The 18,817-nt window shown below is 41.3% G+C and overlaps 1 protein-coding gene and 1 long non-coding RNA gene across 3 annotated transcripts in view; one reads left to right on the top strand and one right to left on the bottom strand.

The window, feature by feature from the left end:
• THEMIS (thymocyte selection associated) overlaps positions 1 to 18,817 on the top strand; it is a 68,694-nt gene that overhangs the window by 23,365 nt on the left and 26,512 nt on the right. Inside the window, exon 4 of the mRNA XM_083607703.1 lies at positions 112 to 1,166. Coding sequence (XP_083463829.1) covers positions 112 to 1,166 — 1,055 coding nt within the window. The remainder of the gene's footprint in view (positions 1 to 111; positions 1,167 to 18,817) is intronic.
• LOC310760018 overlaps positions 1 to 18,817 on the bottom strand; it is a 43,967-nt gene that overhangs the window by 14,041 nt on the left and 11,109 nt on the right. The window lies entirely within an intron of this gene.

Raw genomic sequence — 18,817 nt, 5'->3', positions numbered from 1 at the left:
TCCTGAGAGCCTCCTGAAACTACTAACGCATATGTAGAAGAAATTCGTATTTTTACATAGTAGACCTTTGCACAACAATATCAGTTAACCCAATTTTTTTTCTCTTTTCAGTTCAAAAAGAGACTGTTTACTTCCTTTCAGATTTAGATGTTGAAGTCAAAGACGTCACTGACTGTTACAATATTCACAGTTTCCTTCAGCCATTGTCCATGGAAGATATTTTGGAAAGGACGTGCAATGAATTTCCTATCGTTGTTGCAGTAATTGAAGGCTCTGTCAGAAATAAGCAATCGTATAATATTTTGTGTCCTGGTAGAGAAATAGTCATTTACAAAAAGTGCCAGGCAACACGAATCTTAGCATCTGAGATCAAAGGTGATTCCTATAAAAGGCACTTTTTAATTCCTACCAGCTATAAAGGGAAGTTCAAAAGAAGACCACGGGAGTTTCCAACTGCCTATGACCTAGAAATAGCAAGGAGTGTGAAGGAGAAGCTTCATGTTGTAGCTACCAAAGCTTTTGAGTCACCTTATGAAGGGCTGTCTTCCGTTTCTATTGGAAACCAATTTTTAATTCCAGAGTGCCAACTAAGTGAAGTTGTTGATCCGGGGAAGAAGAAAGTAGAGAATGCTTTGGCCTGTGAACAAATTCTATCACCAAACGAAACCCACAAGAGTATACTTCTTCCAATGTGCATGGAAGGGGGCTTTGTTGAACTTGTCCATGATAAGAAACAGTATGAACTTCTGGAGCTTTGCAAATATTTCCGTCTTCCATTTAAAGTCAAAGTATCCTTAAGGGATCTTTCCATCCAAGAGGATATTTTGGCTGGTATACCATGTCTGCAGCTTGAAGAAAAAATAACAGATTCGTACTTGTTAATCAGCACTTTCAGCAACCCCACAGAAATCTGGGAAGCTCCTGTGCATCGTTTAAATATGTCTTTCCAGTTGCTGAGCAAACATGCAGAAGATATTGTGTGTTTCCCAACAAAGTCTATTGTGGAAGAGATTACGGAAGAACAGTATTACATGATGAGAAAATATGGAAATCAAGCCACAAACCCACCTCCCCGACCTCCTAAAACCCATAAAGTTGAAGAGTCCAAGGCATATTTTCTCACTGTACCGACCCAAAGTGCTTGCAGTACACCAGGACCTAGAAAGGTAAGAAGAATGTTGTGTCTTTTACACATCCATAGCTAGATATTGGGCATAAAACAGTAACCCAGTTACTATTATTATTATTATTATTATTATTATTATTATTATTATTATTATTATTATTTTATTTATACCCCGTTCATCTGGCTGGATTTCCCCATCTACCCTGGGTGACTTACAGTATTACGTGGAACATCCAACAGAAGGCTATACCCCTTCATTCCTTGTTCCCTCTAGCCTAGCCTTATTCTCACAATCTGTAGCTAACCATTAGTTTTGACACAGAAAGAGGCTGATGTTTTTGGACTGTTCACTTTTATGTCTAAATCTCTATTTATTTCCATGGCTAATATTTAAGGCTAATCTGCACTTCAGAAAAAATGAGGAGGAAGGCTAGGACATAACTCTTGCTTTTGATGTGCTAGATTCCCAAAGACAGCATTAAATATAACACCAAATACATCATTGGCAGCCAGTGGTTCAGTGGTGAATTCTGAAGCACAGGAGAGCATTGTGACAGTCCCATAGTCAAAGGAGAATCTGTATCCGTGCATCCAAGGAGAGTCCAAGAATGCAGGCAACTGTGTTAGTCAGTTATGCAATTCTGTGACAGTGTTGCCATTTAAACTGCTAATATATTTTAAAACGAAATAAGCATTTAGTTTTTAAAATATTTTTATTCCGTTTTCATAAAATGTACAACACGCAACCAACTCAATAGCACTGGATACATTTTCTGATGTATTGTTACGAAGAAGCATTTTCTCTCTCTATTTCCCTCCTTCTTTGAGCTTCATTCAGAAACTGTAGCTCTGTGAGACTTTCGATACCATCGGCCATGGTATCCTTCTAGAGCTGCCCAAGTTATGCACATGTGGGACTTCTTTGGCGTGGTTCTGGTCCTTCTTGCATGGTCATTTCCAGAGGGTGATGCTTGGGGAGTGCTCTTCAGCCTTGTGGAGCCTTCAATATGGGTTTCCTCAGGGCTTCATATGATCTCTCATGCTGTTTAACATCTGCAGAAAACTGCTAAGTGGGGTCATTCAGAGTTCTGGACTACATCATCAGCAATATGCTGATAGCATATTGTACAGCTCTACTTCTATTGCAAATGTGGCAGTGGTTGTGCTGAACCCTTGTCTTGCCTCAGTGATGGACTGGATGAGAGCCAATAAAATGAAGCTTGATCCTGATATGACTAAGGAACTGTATAGTGACTGGTTTTCTAGACCAGATGGATGAGAAGTTGCCTGCTCTTGATGGGGTTATACTCGCTCTGAATGAGCAGGTATGCAGCTTGGGCAAACTTCCAGATCCTTTGCTGTCAATTGATGCTCAGGTGTTCTCAGTGGCATGGAGTGCCTTCCATTAGCTTCGGCTGGTGACCCAGATGCGCTCCTGTCTGTACAGGAATAACCTAACCTCTGTCGTTTATGCTCTGGCAGCATATGCTCTGGTAGCAGGTTATATTACATGTATGAACCAGCCTGGACCCTGCAATCATCAACTGAGGCCCTTCTTCATGTGCCCCCTCCATGAGAGATCTAAAAGGTGACAACATGAGAATCGGCCTTTTATGTGGTTCCTCACCCCAAGGAGGCTCACCTGGCACCTTCATTAAGTATCTTTAGGTGCCAGGCAAGGACATTCTTCTTATCACAGGCCTTTGGCTAATTAGCCAATTTATGGCCTTTTAAATTGAGATGGGGGTTATTGTTTGTTACTATGGTATGTATTTTTGTACTGCAATCTGCCCTGTGATCTTTGGATGAAGGGTGGTATAGAAATCTATTAAATAAAATGAAATGAAATAAATATGGTTAAGGAAGGGTGCTGTGTTCACATGTAGTACTAAGCTATAGGTAAAACAAACCATGGCTCACAAGTCAACAACAAACCATAGCTTCAGCATGTAGTTTGTTGGAAGAAGGCAAGCAATAGTTAATGCTATAATGTTCACAATGTTATATGTGAACCAGGCCTAAGGCTTTTTAATTTTAAAAAATAATAATAAGCACAGGATGGGGAGAATCTTCATGGGGAACTCTAAGCTTAATAGTAGCACAGGGAGAGGTTTTCATGGGAATGGAGATGGAGAGGGAAGGTTTAAACTTTCTTTCTCCATGTGCTGTAGACCACATAAAAATTGGGAAGGGTGTCCACAAACAAGCTATTAGATTTCTAAGAAGCCTGACAGTTGTTAATGATACATTTAGTGTCACATCCAGTTTGACCCTTAGCACACAGAGTTTCTGACATCACAACCACCACCACCACCTTTAAAAATGGAAAGTCCCAATATAACTGTATCACGCAATTATTTTGAATAGGTAGATTCAGGCCCAAAATTCACAAAAGTAAGAATAAAATATAGCTTTGTGCCATTGTAAATGGTGGGTGAGTCGCTTAACAGGGTTAATTTGCAGAAATGTGAATGGAGTACTTCCATTTTACTTGTGTACAATGAAAAACAATAATCAAAACATTAATCTTTTATATTCAAATGAAGCTTGTCTCGACCCCATGGTATGATTTGCATGTGGTCTTTCAACAAAGATAAATCAGAACCGTAGCAGGAGTGCAATGTTTTCCTTGAGTGTAAATGAAGCAATTAAAGTTTGCTTTGACACAACAAAAGAGTTCACTGACAGTGACATTATTCTGAAATTCAACATGTTTACCAGCAGTGAAGCTGAGTGCTCCATAAATCCCCTCCTTACATATCTATTTGCTTTAGTATCTGTATATTCGGGGGGGGGGCTGCTTTCAAAAACCATGCATCAATTTCATTAATATTTAAGTTTGTTTACATCTTCTCTCTAAAGCAAGAAATACAGTACATACTTCAGTGTTCATAGGCAACCTTCTACATTACAATTAAAAAAAACAGAACACACTGTTTCATCTCATTTTCAATGCCTATCAAGAAAATCTCCAAAACAGTCATTTATCCAATTCTCTTCTGTGCCACAAGTCAGTAACTACCCAGTGTCAATATAAACTCTTAATCCAGGTGCTAGGAGCATACTCAACCCATGTCAGGAACAAGCAAAACTTGGATTAGAAGTATCCTAGCCCATGCTTGAATGCTATTTGTGATGAGACACTTGAGGTCATAGAGGAGCAAAATTATATTTCTGGGGTTCAGTGTGAACCCCCTAAAATAAACCTGCAAATCAACAGCCCATAGGTTCTTCTGGCATCTCCTGGTTTTAAATAGGTCTGGGTTGTCTGCTCAATAGTCAGATTCTAGCCTTCCCTGTGTCATTTCCTAAACTTGCTGCAATCCTATGCTTGATTCCTTCTTTCCTTGGTTGCCTTCTGCCTGCCTGCATTCAGGGTAGGCATCTAAAGAGACCTGTGTGGCTGCATAGGGAACTTACAGATGAGCTGAGATTTAAGAACGGCATGTATAAGAAAGGGGAAATCACAAAGGAAGAGAAGCCAAGAGTAGCCAACAGGTGCAGGGAGAAGCTCAGGTGGGCCACAGCTTAGAATCAGTTCAGGCTTGCAAGAGAGGTTAAAAATAATAATAAAGGTTTCTTCAGCTATGTTCAAAGGAAGAGAAAAACAACTAAGTAGTAGGTTCTCTGCACGGAGAAGAAAGAGAAATGCTTTTGGGTGACAACTCCTACTTTGCCTCTGCTTCACCCAAAAGGAAAACAGTGCCCATCCTGGTGATAACTGAATAAATGATGCAAAGAGGGAGCTGCAGTCCCAAGTAGGAATAGAAGTGGTAAAGGAACACCTAGCTACTTTAAAGAATTCAAATCTCCAGGACCTGATGAGCTGCACCCAGGGGTACTAGAGGAGCTTATGGATGTAATCTCAGAGCCTCTGTCTATAATCTTTGAGAATTCGGAGAACAAGTGAAGTCCAGCAGACTGAAGGTGGCAAATGCAGTCCCCATCTTCCAATAGGGAAAAGAAGGCGGCCCAGGTAATTAACAACCAGTCTTGACATAAATACCAGGAAAGGTCCTAGAACATGGAGATATAGGTGGCAGTAGGGTTGATGAGATGCAAACACACCAGCAGAACCAATCTGGTGCTCCCGCTGGTGTGTTTGCACCACAGTGACCTTGCCATCTCCTCCTCCCTCCCCCTCTACCTCTCATTAAGCAACAGTGATGCAACTGACCAGGGGTCAGGTGAGTGACGGCCTCTACCATGCCACCACCTACTGGTTTTTACTACTAATTTGTTTGGAAAGTGTATTCCCAATTTCAATGAACATGAACCTAAAAGATAAAAACATTCCTTATCACCATGTAGTTATATGATCTTTTCACATCTTTCCACTGTCCCTGCAAACCCTTGTATCCTTTCATCATCACCCTTTCCACCTTATAAGAAAAACTACAGTAGCAAACCAACAGCTGAAAGGCAGTCTTCTCTTAACAGATGTGATGGCTTCCAGAGTACCATTCCATCATCCCCCTGAATTGTGAGAGTTCCAAAGAATTCAGCAGAGCCATATTATCTTTCTTTCTCCCCCCCCCTCTCTTTTAATCTTAAAAGAGATTGGGTTGTCAATGGGTTTATACAGAGGTGTCACAACTCTGCGCAGCGAAGGGCGCATTATTCTTACTTTAAAGCACACATCTAACATCTATTAGCCAAAGCGAGAGTTTAACTTGCACACAGAAGAAAGAAAAGATTCCCCTATGAGTTATTTTGAGAAGCTAAGTGGGAATTAAGTGGCGCCTCTGCCTTATGGCAACTGTCTTCACAGAGCTGAATCTAACTTTAAATGAGTCTATAGAAACTGCTAAAATCACAGCTGGTATGTGAAATAAGTCTGAACAAAATGTGAGTGCCAGTCTGCGACAAAGCAATGCCACTAAGATGCTAATAAAAAGCTCCCATTGAAATAATTACTCCATGATTTTTACATACAAACGACGTGACGAAGTGTAACTCCACTAGCTGGAGCACATGGAGTTTTGTTTGTTCATACCAAGTGTCCCTGTTGAAGCTACCAGGGGAAATGACTACAGCTGTTATTATCTGATGATGGTAGTAAAAACAGTAACAGTATTGTGCAGTTATCTACAAAATAGGGCATTGAAAGTGGATTGGAGGAACAAGGATTCAAAACATTGAATGTACTGGTGCTTTATTTCAAATTGTCCACACTATATTTCATATTAAAGGAAAACAGTCATGCATGTCCTGGATTTCAATGTTTCTAGCTTTAAACATACACTGTAAGTATGAGATAATGGAGACCAAAATAGTTGAACTGATGATATGGTTGCTGTGCTATTGTTATGGGGTTTGCTATCAAATTTCTGTGAACACAACTATCATATTGTGGGTATGCCTTAACTTGCAAGACCTGCCCAGAGTTGTGAGCTTGATAAAGGCATGTTAATAGCTCAAGATATTCAGGTGATATTTTTATGGTTGTTAGCTTATGGGATTATTTTGAAAAGGAGGAGGGACTAAGGAGTGCATGCCCCTCTTTTCAGCTATGATTACTTAATATCGGGGACATTTGAATGGTATGGCTAAAAATCCTCATCATCCAATCCAGTAAAATTGTTTCCCATTAAGCCAGTTGTGGGTTTTTTTTAATGTTGATGGTTCTTACTATTTTGTTATGAATCATGTAGCATTTACAGTTTTAATTAGAGTCACACAAACTGTTAATCAGTTCTGGGCCAGAAAGCCAGAGTTGAATGGCCTTTCAATATGTACATTCACAGAAACATATCATAGATACTCCATTTAAAACCAGCCTCTCTGTGTCTGAGCAGTCAATGAAGCAACTACCTCTGAAGTCAGATCCAACTGTAATGAGTGCTTGGATTGAGAGCGAAGTTAATTAATGTCAAATCTATGATGAATTAAGGTTATTCACTTATGACTCTACAAAAGAATACCACTTGCACATAATTTGTCAATAACTTAACACCTTGATATTTTCTTCTGTCACAAATTTCTGGGTTCCATTCTTAATAGGTTTGAATACAGTCTCTCTTTTCCACTGCTCATTTTTCTAGAGATGATGAAGTGGGACATTTTACAGTGAGAGCAGATGGCCTAAAATAGAAGATATTTCTGAATTCACCTCAGGTGATAGTGGCTGAAGAGAAGGGATGGACAGATCAATTGATATCTGAGCCATGTAATGTGAATGTATTCATTCATAAGGCCCTTCCATCCTTCTTCCACATTAATCTCTGATTCCCCCCCAACAAAAAAATATATACAAATTTTCATTTATTTAAGTTCTACTTTTATACTGCCTATCCAACAGCATGTCAAATTCAAAAATATCATGCAATGTTTACCAACAAAATAATATATATTTTTTAAAAAGTTTTAAAACAGTATTTTGAAACAAATACAGTGAAACCTCAGTTTTTGAAGGTAATCCGTTCCAGAAGACCATTCGAGTTCTGAAACGTTTGAAAACCAAAAACTCAATAGCCAACAGCTAGGCCTCAGGATCTTGCACTCAGTGGAAGCTGCGTGGCATGTTTGACTTCCGAGGCATGTTCAAAAACCGAAACATTTACTTCCGGGTTTAAGGCGTTCGAAAACCGAAATGTTCGTCAATGGAGACATTCAAAAACTGAAATGCTCGTCAACGGAGATGTTCGAAAACCAAGGTACCACTGTAAAGTAGTAGCAAATAAACAACAACACAAAGTCCATGTGGGAAACTTTAACACTCATTCAAATAAAGGCTATTAAAAGCTCCAGGGGAAAGAGGAAAGTCTTCACCTGGCAAATAAGAGAGAATATTGTAGGGGCCAGGCAAACCTCTCTGGGGAAGCCATACATACAACATTAAATATAGAAAACAAGAAGAAAAATAGAATACCCAGAGCAGCAGCATTTAACCAGAATGATGTTTTTAATGGGTAGTTATCTCAAGCCCATCATTTATGCAAACAACAGTCTTGAATGAGCAAAGATGTCAGATGAGAGAAGCTACAGGTACCCAGGTGCTACCCTAGTGCCCATCATTTGTCCTTCACAGTGTATGCACAACACACCTCAGCTGCTGTCCGGAGCTCGGACAGCTCAACCCTGCTATTCTGTTACAAAGAGAACTGCAGAATGGAACGGAACTGAGCGGCAGTTATTATTTATTTATTTAAAAATGTAGATGCCGCCCTTCGATTCCACAATAGTCTACAATGAAGACAATTCAGTGAACCATAAAATAAACAAGGCAACCTTTTTTTTATGCCCACATTTGGAGTGAGATGAAATGAAGGGTTCTGTTTGATAAACCTGACCTATCCATCTCTTTATTCTTAGTCTTTAGTGCTCCTTTATTTTAAAGCTAACTCCTTTATTTTAAAGCTATAATAGGGTTGCTATGTCTTGGAGAACAAAAAAGAGGGCAGCCCAAGCTGGGAAAAGAGGTGCACAGGTGTGCGGGGCTGCCACTGTGCCTACACACCTCTTTCTCTGGTTCAGGATGGCAATGACCACGGCATGCAGAGCAGCCTGAGCCCAAGCCGCTGCCAGCCCAAGCAGAGGTGGGACTCCAGCTCCTACCTGTTCTCTGCTGCGACAGCCTTCCTCCACTGCAGCACCTCCACTTCTGGGGCACAGCACCCTCCTGAACATGCCCAGGCTCCGCAAAAACCACTAGCCCCCCAAAACAACCCAAACCCGGACATTTCCTTTAAAATATCAAAATCCGGCTGGGTGGGCATGTTGGCCCCCCAAAAGAGGACATGTCTGGGTTTTACCAGATGTATGGCAACCCTAAGTTATAAGTAAAGGTTGGCCTGCTTGTTCTTCCACAGTCCTCATTTAATTCTCCTTTCTTCTGACACTGGCATAGGGAGACAATCTCCCCCACCCCCACCCCAAAGCAAAACTCCACAACTAACTGTAGTAGATAGAGTGAGTGTTGTGCCTAAGTGTTATAGCGTACACTTACTACTTCTTCCTCAGGAGCTCTCTTCTAAGTATTTTTGATATTTTTCAATAGTACACTCTTGTATCCCTTCCGGGCATCCTTTTAATTTAGCTATTCAAATTAACTCCTGGCTGTCAAATGTCTCGAGACTCACAGCTACATCAGTTAACATTATCTAAATGTTCATTTAAGCCTGTTTTAGTCACATTTGTTCTGTTATCAACTCTTTTTTACATCTGTTATTAATTCCCTACAGGAAACTCTCGGCTCTTTGATTTCACACTGGCAATTCTCTTACACCCAGCATCCTGGCAGCTAGAGCCCATCATGCCTCTGCTTCATTTGAAAAAGGGAACTTCAAAAATATTTAATGACAATTTCTGGGCTATATTTAGTATCGGGGACATGCTCTGATGGGCTACCCTTAATGTAAAATAGATGGAGAATATTGCCCTAAGAAAGGGATGTTTAAGAGTTGGAATTAGAAAATGTCTGCCAACTGCAATGGAAAATGGACTTTGGAGAAAGTTTTTTTATATCAGATGGCTTCCTTGTTTGTGGTATCTATTGGCTGATAACATTGCTAATGTCTGCTGCTGGCCAGCTTATTTTTCTGATTTCTTTTGTCAGACAGTGCTGCAGGTTAATAGCCAAGAGTGGATGGTGAAGGTTTCCTCAATGAGAGTTAATGGTTACAAAATAGCTGGATCGCTCTTGAGTGCTTTGAATGGGAGAGGCTAACAGAATTTGAACATAGATAATTTGACAGTTGACACACTTTCCTCCTGAGCTATATGTGCGTGTAGAAGCAGGCGTTTGGGAACAGAGCCCATGAGACTGGGTGGGGGGGTGGAGAGGGTGAGAGCTGAAGGCACCTGGCTTTGGAGGAGCGAGTATCTCTCTCTGCTGATCTGATGTGGGACAGTGGCCCTGCTGCCTGGCAGGAATATGCATGCTGTCAATTCACCTCCACCTATGCTCTGCTTGCATATTAGTAAAGAAACAAAACATTACAAGAACACTGTTAAGTCTCCAGTGCTCTCTCCTCTAAAGGATACCCAAATTAGCACTGCCACTGGAAGTTGGGGAAGTCTGGAGCATGTAACTATATTGTTGTAGACTTTTCAGGATCCACTGCTAAAAAAACGCTGTGCCTGTTAATTGTGTAGATTTGATGGCACATTGCCTCTATTTTCAGACTGCAGATATCAGGGAACTATATGACTTCCAAATGGCATGAAAATTATCGCCTTGCTAGCTTATAGGAAAATCCCAAGGCCTCTTTTCAAGCAGTGAAATACTGCCTGGCACAGAAGTCAGAAGATCCTCTTTGAAACAGCAGGGGATTGTACAGATGTATAAATTGTAGTTTGGATGTTCCTTTAAAACTAGATATAAAAGACTCCACTACAGCCCACCTTTTGGATAAAAGACTCTGCCTGTCAGAAATGCACAAGGGAGGTATTTAAAACAAAGAGGAATATATGTGTCCTAGTACTGGAAAGGAATTGTGCATTCAACAGGGGAAAATGACTGAACTAGTACAAGTAAGTATAACAGCAAAGAGCAAAGGGGAAAGATGTGTTATCTTGCTTCCTTTCAGGTAAAAAGAGAAATCTTTATGACTTATTTGTTGTGTCAGAAAATAATCTGTGCTGGGTTGTGACATGATGATGGACCAGGGGCGGGGGGAGAGAACATACATAGATAGTGTCACACCTTTTGTGTGTATGTTATGTTTTGTATAATGAAATCTTTTGAAAAGAAAAAGCTCTGCACCATTCGTTTCAACTATGGCTGGTGAGAAAAGCCATTTTGGTGGTTCAAAGTAGAAGGGCTTTATTAACCATGAGAAGAAGGGGGTAACACTGCCCAGAACCTGTGAATATAAATGCCAAGATACCCAAACAAGATGTGATCACAGCTGTATTACTGGTCACAGTGAGGTTGGAGACTGAGTACATTGAGCACATACCTGAAAGACTTCATACACTCAAAGCAACAGTGGCCTCATGCATACATTATGCGAAACCATTGTTTACAAGGCACCTTACTAACCCTAGCTCTTGTGTCTGCTGCTCCTTGCGTCTTCTCTTCTGGCGTTGCTATGAAGATACCAGACGCTTCCATTTTGTTTCAGTTTATCTGAACCCTTTATTTTGAAGTTGGCTAGTTTTCACTAACTTTGGCCAGGTTTGGATATTGCAACTGTGGGTTTGGAGTGTGGATAACTTCAATAGATGTAATAAGGAAAGGTTCCAACTCATTCTCATTCCGCTATGAAAGCCAGCATGCCTAGGGAAGGGACTTTCTATCACAGGCTTGGTTATGAAAGAGACAGGCCACATTCACTACAGCAACAACCTGTGGTTAGTCTGACATAACATAAAGCTCTCAAATTCCTTGGAATTATGTGGCAGCTGATCTCTGTATCATACCACCTTCAGTGTTCTAAAATCTTCTGCCTCCAGTCTGAGAGAGTTTAAGTGCTATGTCTCTCTGATCATCTTTAGCTAGCTTTTTCCCCACCTTCCTATTCATGATTTGATTTGATTTTTTTTTAATTTAGAAAAGCAAATAGTAATTTCTTTCTGGCTTTGTAGTTTTACAAACTCAATCATCAAAATCTTCCATTAACATATTTATCACATCTTTATTCCGGGAGAATGATGAAGGCTTTTCTAGAATCAAATTGATAAAATGTATATTGTTGCTAGTGACTTTTACTGCAACTTTCCTTTTCCTTCTGTAGAACCTGCTTTGGAGACTATTCTTCTCAAACTTTGTATACATATAGAGTTTGTTTAGTAAAAAAATAAAAACCTGGACTGTGCTGCCCAAAGCTAAATTTCCTTTATAGAAAGAATAAAATGGAAAATAAATGCAAGCCCGCTTGGAAGAGTAAATTGCCAGTAAAAAAATCAGGATGCAGAATTTCACTGACACTATTAAAGTTTCCTTAGGGTATCCTCAGAGGCAGACTTGCTCCGCTCCACCCATTTTCTGTTTCTTCTTCACTCTCTCCTATCCTCATGCCCTGCCATCCTTCCCTTGTTTTTATGCCTTCCAGCTTTCTCTTCGTGTCTCTTTGTACCAAGGCAGTTCAACACATGACCCAAGAGCCACATGCAGCCCTCAAGGCCTTTTTGGCAGCCCTTGGCAACATTTGATGTCACCCCCTCTGCAGCCTCTCACTGCCTCCCCAAAGCCTAAGTGGGACCCTGGACTTTGGGAAGGAGGCCTGAGGGCTCCAATGGGGTCCTAAAGCCCTACCATCTCCCTCCAAAAGCCTAGTTAACACTTTCACACCTTTGGGAAGAAGGTGGAAGAGCTCTAGGGCCCTCCTTTCCAAAGCCCAGTGCCTTGCTTACCCAGGTTTGGGAAGGCAACATGAGGGCTGGGGGGGGGGAGGCATCAAATTTTGGCCTCACTCCCCTGCCCCACGCACAACAAGAAATTTTAATTCAATCTGTGGCCCCAGGTTCCATGTCAAAGTACTTTTGCAGCCCTCTTGGTATGAAAAGTTGGACAGCCCTGCTTTATATTATACCACTCCAATTGATTTTCTGTGGTCTGAGGACCCATTTCTTATGCCATTGATCCACAAGGACATTTCATTCAGGCTCTGTCAGTGTAGCTCAGCTTCACTCAATGTGCCCCAAGAAGCATCTAGATGAGGTGTGGTTGGGCTTTTGCCAAGTGTGCCATGGGTTACCTCCAAATTATGAAAACATACCTGACCTGAGGGGGGGGATTTGGTTGGGACACCTAAGTACCACAAAGCATAGCCTAATGCAGCTAGCACCTGTGGCACCATCTTCATTTTCTTTTCTATTTGTTGCTTTAGGTTGTCTTTTAAAAAAAACAAAGACAGAGAGGCAAACATGTGAGAGAAGGAGAAAGACAAGGGAGACTGAAACTAAAAAAGGAGAGAAAGTGGGTTACAGTTTAAAGCTGAAAGTGGATGCTGGGTTTGAAAAGGTTGATCTGACACCATCCAGGCAGCGCTTGTGCCTTTGGACATTAAGATGTAAGCTTTATTTTTGAGTCTGGGGACATATCTGCATGGATGTTATGTAGGCATTCTGCGATCATTTGATAGCCATGTTTTGTATGGACTGAGCCTATTTCCCTCCCTGTGAGTATCACAGGCAAGGAATATTGATGAAATTACTAATGGTTTTATGAGAACTGGCCCTTTCTTTTTGTGCCTCTGTAACTGTTGGGGAGTGAACACAATGCTAGAGTAATCTTACAATCTGTTGCTTTTGATGCTGCTGTGTGCTATTAATGGGTTATATAAAGTGAAATCAACTGAGGTCTACAATATTCTCGGATTATGCAGAGAGGGATGTGTGTGTGTTTATAGTTCTCATTCTAAAAAGTAACAATAATTTCCACTTAATGATTTTAATGGACCAGCTGGAATTAATATGTTGCTTAGCAAGGCATGGAAAGGATTTGGCAGGAGGAAATTCAGAGACTAAGAAATGGAGAGGAAAAAATGCTAACACTGTATGTATTATTATATAGGCATTAGGAGAAGTGTCTGACCTGATTAGTTCCAGTTTCTCAGCTCACAGGCCTCTGCTTACAGAGGCTGCCTGAAGGATTTACATATTTGCAGTATCACAACATAGTATTGCTTTGAATTTGGGGTTAGAGTCTTGACTCGGTTGGCCACAATGCAATACAGAACTAAGCATGCTTAACTTTGTTTTGGATTGTATCCATTGCAAATCAGTGTAACAGCAGAAGAAAGTGATGCTGATCATATGCACTCAATTTTATACTTCAGTAGGACTGTGTATTTGGATTTGGCCAAGATTAAAAATAAGGATATTTCACATTCATATCTGAAATTTAAATCATGCATTTAGCTTAGGTAGCATCTCTCTCTCTCTCTCTCTCTCTCTCTCTCTCACACACACACACACACACACACACACACACACACACACAGGCTCCGGTTCAGCTAAATTGAATCATGATTGAGACTAAGGGCAGATCTACACTCATGGTTTATAATGTTAAGGAAGGATTAAGGAAGGATTTTCATAACTTAACCGACACATTAATAATGCAGAGGGTGCTACAGAGGATCCTGAAATAGGGAAGCTGTGTTGTTACTGACAAAACAAGGTAGGAAGATTTTTTATTTACCAGTATGCCCTGTGACGTTTTAGAGCGCTATATCTAATATCGTTCTAACAACGTTTAAAAGGTCTGTGTAGATCCAGCCTAAGTCTTACTGAGATGAAGAAGGATGAGGTGAAAATTCTGTTTGGTTTAAAATTTAATGCAAACCTACCTAATTTGCACATCCCCAAACAATAAGTGAATCCTATTGCTGTCACATGGAGGGTGGATGCTCCACATGCTCCAGAGGCTAGACCCCAAATGAACAGATTTAAGTTACAAGAAAGAAGATTCTGACAAAACACCAGGAATAATTTTCTGATAGTAAGAGTGTTTGACAGTGCAACAGACTCCCTTAGGAGGTGGTGGACTGTTCTTCCTTGAAAGTTTTTAAGCAGAGGTTGGATAGCTATTTGTCATGTGTACTTTAGTTGAGATTCCTGCATTGGAGGGGGTTGGATTAGATGACCCTCGGGGTCCCTCCCAACGTCTATGATTCTGTGATTCTATATTCAGACCAGTTTCTTTGAGAGACTATTGGCCTTACTTGAAGAATGAGATGCTTCCAGGGGCCAGGCAGGAGCCGGGCGGACTTTGGCTGGATGTAACATCATCTAAAAGGAGAACAATAGGCCAAAGCGGGACTGTGCATGGTTGAGTTTTGATTGGGCTGGATCTGGATAGAGATCATTGACTTTCTCTATGAGCTGAATCCCAAAGCTATGGCTTGTGAGATGAGGCTTCCCTGCAAACCTAAGAAGGTCTGTTGGAGCGTTGCATGCAAGCAGATCCTCGTCTTCACACAAATGGCAACCTTGTTAAATGGTTCATTTGAACACATATGTTTGCTTGCTTGCTTGCTCTACGGGTCAGTAAACAATGAAAGGGTGGTTTTCACTGGGGAAATGGTGTCCAGGAAAGGGGTTAAACTCACTCCTCCAGTACTATGTTCTTCATCAGCTTCCCACCCAATGCTCTTACTTACATACTGGCCCAAATATAAGCCGCACCTGAATATAAGCCATACCTTTAAAATTCAAGAGGGGGGAAAGGAAAAAAGACAATACATGGCGGCGACCACATGGTCCAAGCAAAAAATTGCAGCCCTAGAGGACCAGCACAGTGCACTGGGAAATGATGGGGGCTGCCAAAGGCGCCCTGACACTCCCCCAGAGCGCCAGCCCTACACGGTGCAGCTGGGGGAGGTTTGCATAGGGCAGTGGCGGCCCACCCAGGCACCCACAACCCACCACTGGCTGCCCCTCCTTGCAGGGTGAGCACCCTATACACTCCCTAACAGCGGTGGGGCTGGCTGAGCATAAAGAGACATTCTGCAGGGGGGGCGCAGTTCGCTTCACACCACACCAGGCAGGCCCGCCCCCGCTCTATTAACACTGGCGGGGCAGGCAGAGGGAGATCGCATGGTGGCAGTGGCGCAGCAGCTCCCGCTGGCACTCGCTGTCCCACTGCCCGCCGTTCCAAGCACTGGGCGGGCACCCCCCCAAATGACAGTGGAGGTGCACAGTGGGAAGTGTGAGGCAGTGGCACCAGCGGCTGCCCACCAGCCACCCACCAGCCCTGTTCGCCAGGGCTCCAGCAAGAGTTAAAGAGTTAAGGGAGGGCTAACAGTTTGCCTGTTTCAGCAGTGATATCGGGCTTTTTGTAAGGTCGCAAATATTAGCCGCACTTTAACTTTTCACAGTCGGAATTTGGAAGAAGAAGTGTGGCTTATATTCGGGCCAGTACAGTACTCAGATTTAAAGCAATGGGAAATCCAGTCACAGGTATCTGAGTGTCTGCTGTACATTGATTCAGAAGGTGTGTAAAAGGCCTGCAGCTACATTAGCCCTGCTAGATGCTGTTGGACTACAATGCCCAGCAGCCCCAGCCAACATGACCAAATGTCAGGGATGGTGGGAATTGTAGTTCGGCATCTGCTAAGTCATGTGTTAACCACATTTGGCATGCATTCTTATAATCTAGGGGTAGCAAATCTTTTTTGGCCCAGTGGTCCAGATTTTCATCTCATCCTGTCCCTGTGCACCAACTTTGAAAGGTGGCGTTGTTGTCATCATCATCATCATCATCATCATCATTATTATTATTAATTAAATTTCTATACTGCCCTTCATTCGAGGATCACAGGACAGTTTGCAATATACAAACACAAAAATATATCACGTAATAGCAAACAAACGTTGGAATCACATTTCATTACTTCATTCTTTTCTGTTGGCTCCCCTGCTGTCCCCCCACCCAATGTTGCATACAAGGTATCAGAATAAAACTTTGTTGTTGTTTTTTAGAATGGAAATTATTACAGAGTTTTGAAACACGGAAAAAGCAAATAAGAGCAAATAATACTTCCAGTTTAATAATATGGAAAGGGGGAAATGAATGGGCATCTCATGTAACAGTTTGTGAAACTTTCCACAGGAGAAATGTCCAATTCCTCCACTCACTTTTGCTTTCTGTTTGGGGTCTTCACACTGTAAAAAGGTAAAGGGACCCCTGACTATTAAGTCCAGTCACAAGCGACTTTGGGGTTGCAGACCTCATCTCGCTCTATAGGCCGAGGGAGCCAGCGTTTGTTCTCAGACAGCTTCCGGGTCATGTGGCCAGCATGACTAAGCCGCTTCTGGCGAACCAGAGCTCCCCCCAGAGTGGTACCTATTTATCTACTTGCACTTTGACATGCTTTCAAACTGCTAGGTTGGCAGGAGCAGGGACCAAGCAACGGGAGCTCACCCCGTCATAGGGATTCAAACCGCTGACCTTCTGATCGGCAAGCCCTAGGCACAGTGGTTTAGACCAAAGCTGTTAACACCTGTGCTATCAAAGGTGGAACTTCCTAGCAAGAATGTGATCTGGCTTATGAAGGGCAATGATGAGTGTAGCTCTGCTATATTTCAGCTCTCAAGTGTATGCTTTAAAAAAGTAACTAGTTTTCTCTCTCACACACAAAGCCTAGTCTCTCAGCTGCTTATTTTTATAAGATTTGCATAAGGACACTGCCTATATTACACAGTGAAATCAAGCAGAATATTCAGTGATTTCTAAGAATTAAGTGTTTTGATGTTTCTAGATTAAAAATTACAAACAGTGTAGTTCAACTATATATCTCTTCAATTGGACTAATCAGCGCCAGAAGGGTGGATATGAAAATGGTAGAGCATTTATACAAATTTAATGCTTTTGCACTTAACATAATATTGTTTTAAAAAATTGCTGCAGCCAGCTCTTCCATTTGCTTCCCACCACCCTTTTCTTTTTAGGGTTTCATGTTAGAACCTATAATCTATACAACTCAGGGCCAAACTAAATGTGTAGCTCAGCACTTAAATGAAGTGTGTGTGTGTGTGTGTGTGTGTGTGTGTATGTGTATGTGTGTGTCTGTTACAAATAGCCCATAATATCTGGATCAAGATCTTTGCCATTCACTTGTGGCTTTGCAGACAACTTGTCCATGAAAGCACAACATGGTTTAAAATAAATTCCAGGTCACCACAGCTGAAGGTGACAAAGGAGCAGGCAGGTTGCTCCTTCCTAGAACATCAGGAATAACTTTCAGGCAATAAGAGCTGTTCAATAGTGGAACAGACTCCCAGGAGAGGTAGTGGACTCTCCTTCCTTGGAGACTTTTAAGCAGAGGTTGGATGGCCATCTGTCATGTACAATCTAGTTGGGATTCCTGTGTTGTAAGCGGTTGGACTAGATGATCCTCAGGATCCCTTTCAACTCTTCAGTTCTATGATTCTATATGATTCTATTTCCTATGCTGCTATTATCTTTTACCAGTGCTGTGCTTAGAAGTATAGTGTGGTTAATGTGTGAAACATAGATACAGTATTAACTAATATGGAGCTGGAATGTGCCCTTAGTACAGCAGGTGACGCTATAATGGATAGAAACAGGCATTTCTGTTGAAGATACCCAAGTGATGCTTGCATTAAAATGAAGTGAGCCAGACATTTGATTATCTTAGCCAGTTAATCAGGGCCATTTCTCTTTATAAGTACAGCAAGGAAGAGAGCTTACAAAAACGTAAAACATGGTGCAGTTAAGTACCAGTCAGCCAGAAAAATGTGTAATAAAAAGTGTAAAACATGCTTCTGATTATCAGAGGAAACATACTCAAGTAGCTTGAGTGGCCCTACTTACCATTTGCTCCTTGTGTTAGAAGAAGCAAAAGATATGCAACGTTAGATAGAAAAAGCCTCTGAACAGAGAGCTTGTTAAGTTTATTTTATTGTACTTGTGCTATTAGAGACTTAAAAAGAATTCACAGTAACTTTATAGTCATCCATCAGTTTGCCGTGGTTGACAAGAAAGGAAGGAAAGTTTGTGCTCTCCTAAACTCTTAATACTGTATGCCAACAGATATTGTCAACTGAGTTTGCAGCATAAGATCACTTAACCCTCCCACACTAATAATAATAATAATAATAATAATAATAATAATAGCATTATTTATACCCCACCCATCTATTACTAGCATGAGAAGAAATAAGGCCTACTGATGGGGATTAACTTCCATGTAAAAGTTCCAGAGCAGCAGTTATGTAGGGTATAGTATAGTGTGCTTCTCCAAAAACATGAAACATTTTTTTCTATCTCCTTTTTAT

Source organism: Podarcis filfolensis (assembly GCF_964270895.1).
Source record: "Podarcis filfolensis genome assembly, chromosome: 3".
NCBI classification, from domain to species: domain Eukaryota; kingdom Metazoa; phylum Chordata; class Lepidosauria; order Squamata; family Lacertidae; genus Podarcis; species Podarcis filfolensis.
The sequence above is the reverse complement of the archived record's forward strand: the minus strand, read 5'-3'. Positions and strand labels throughout refer to the sequence as shown.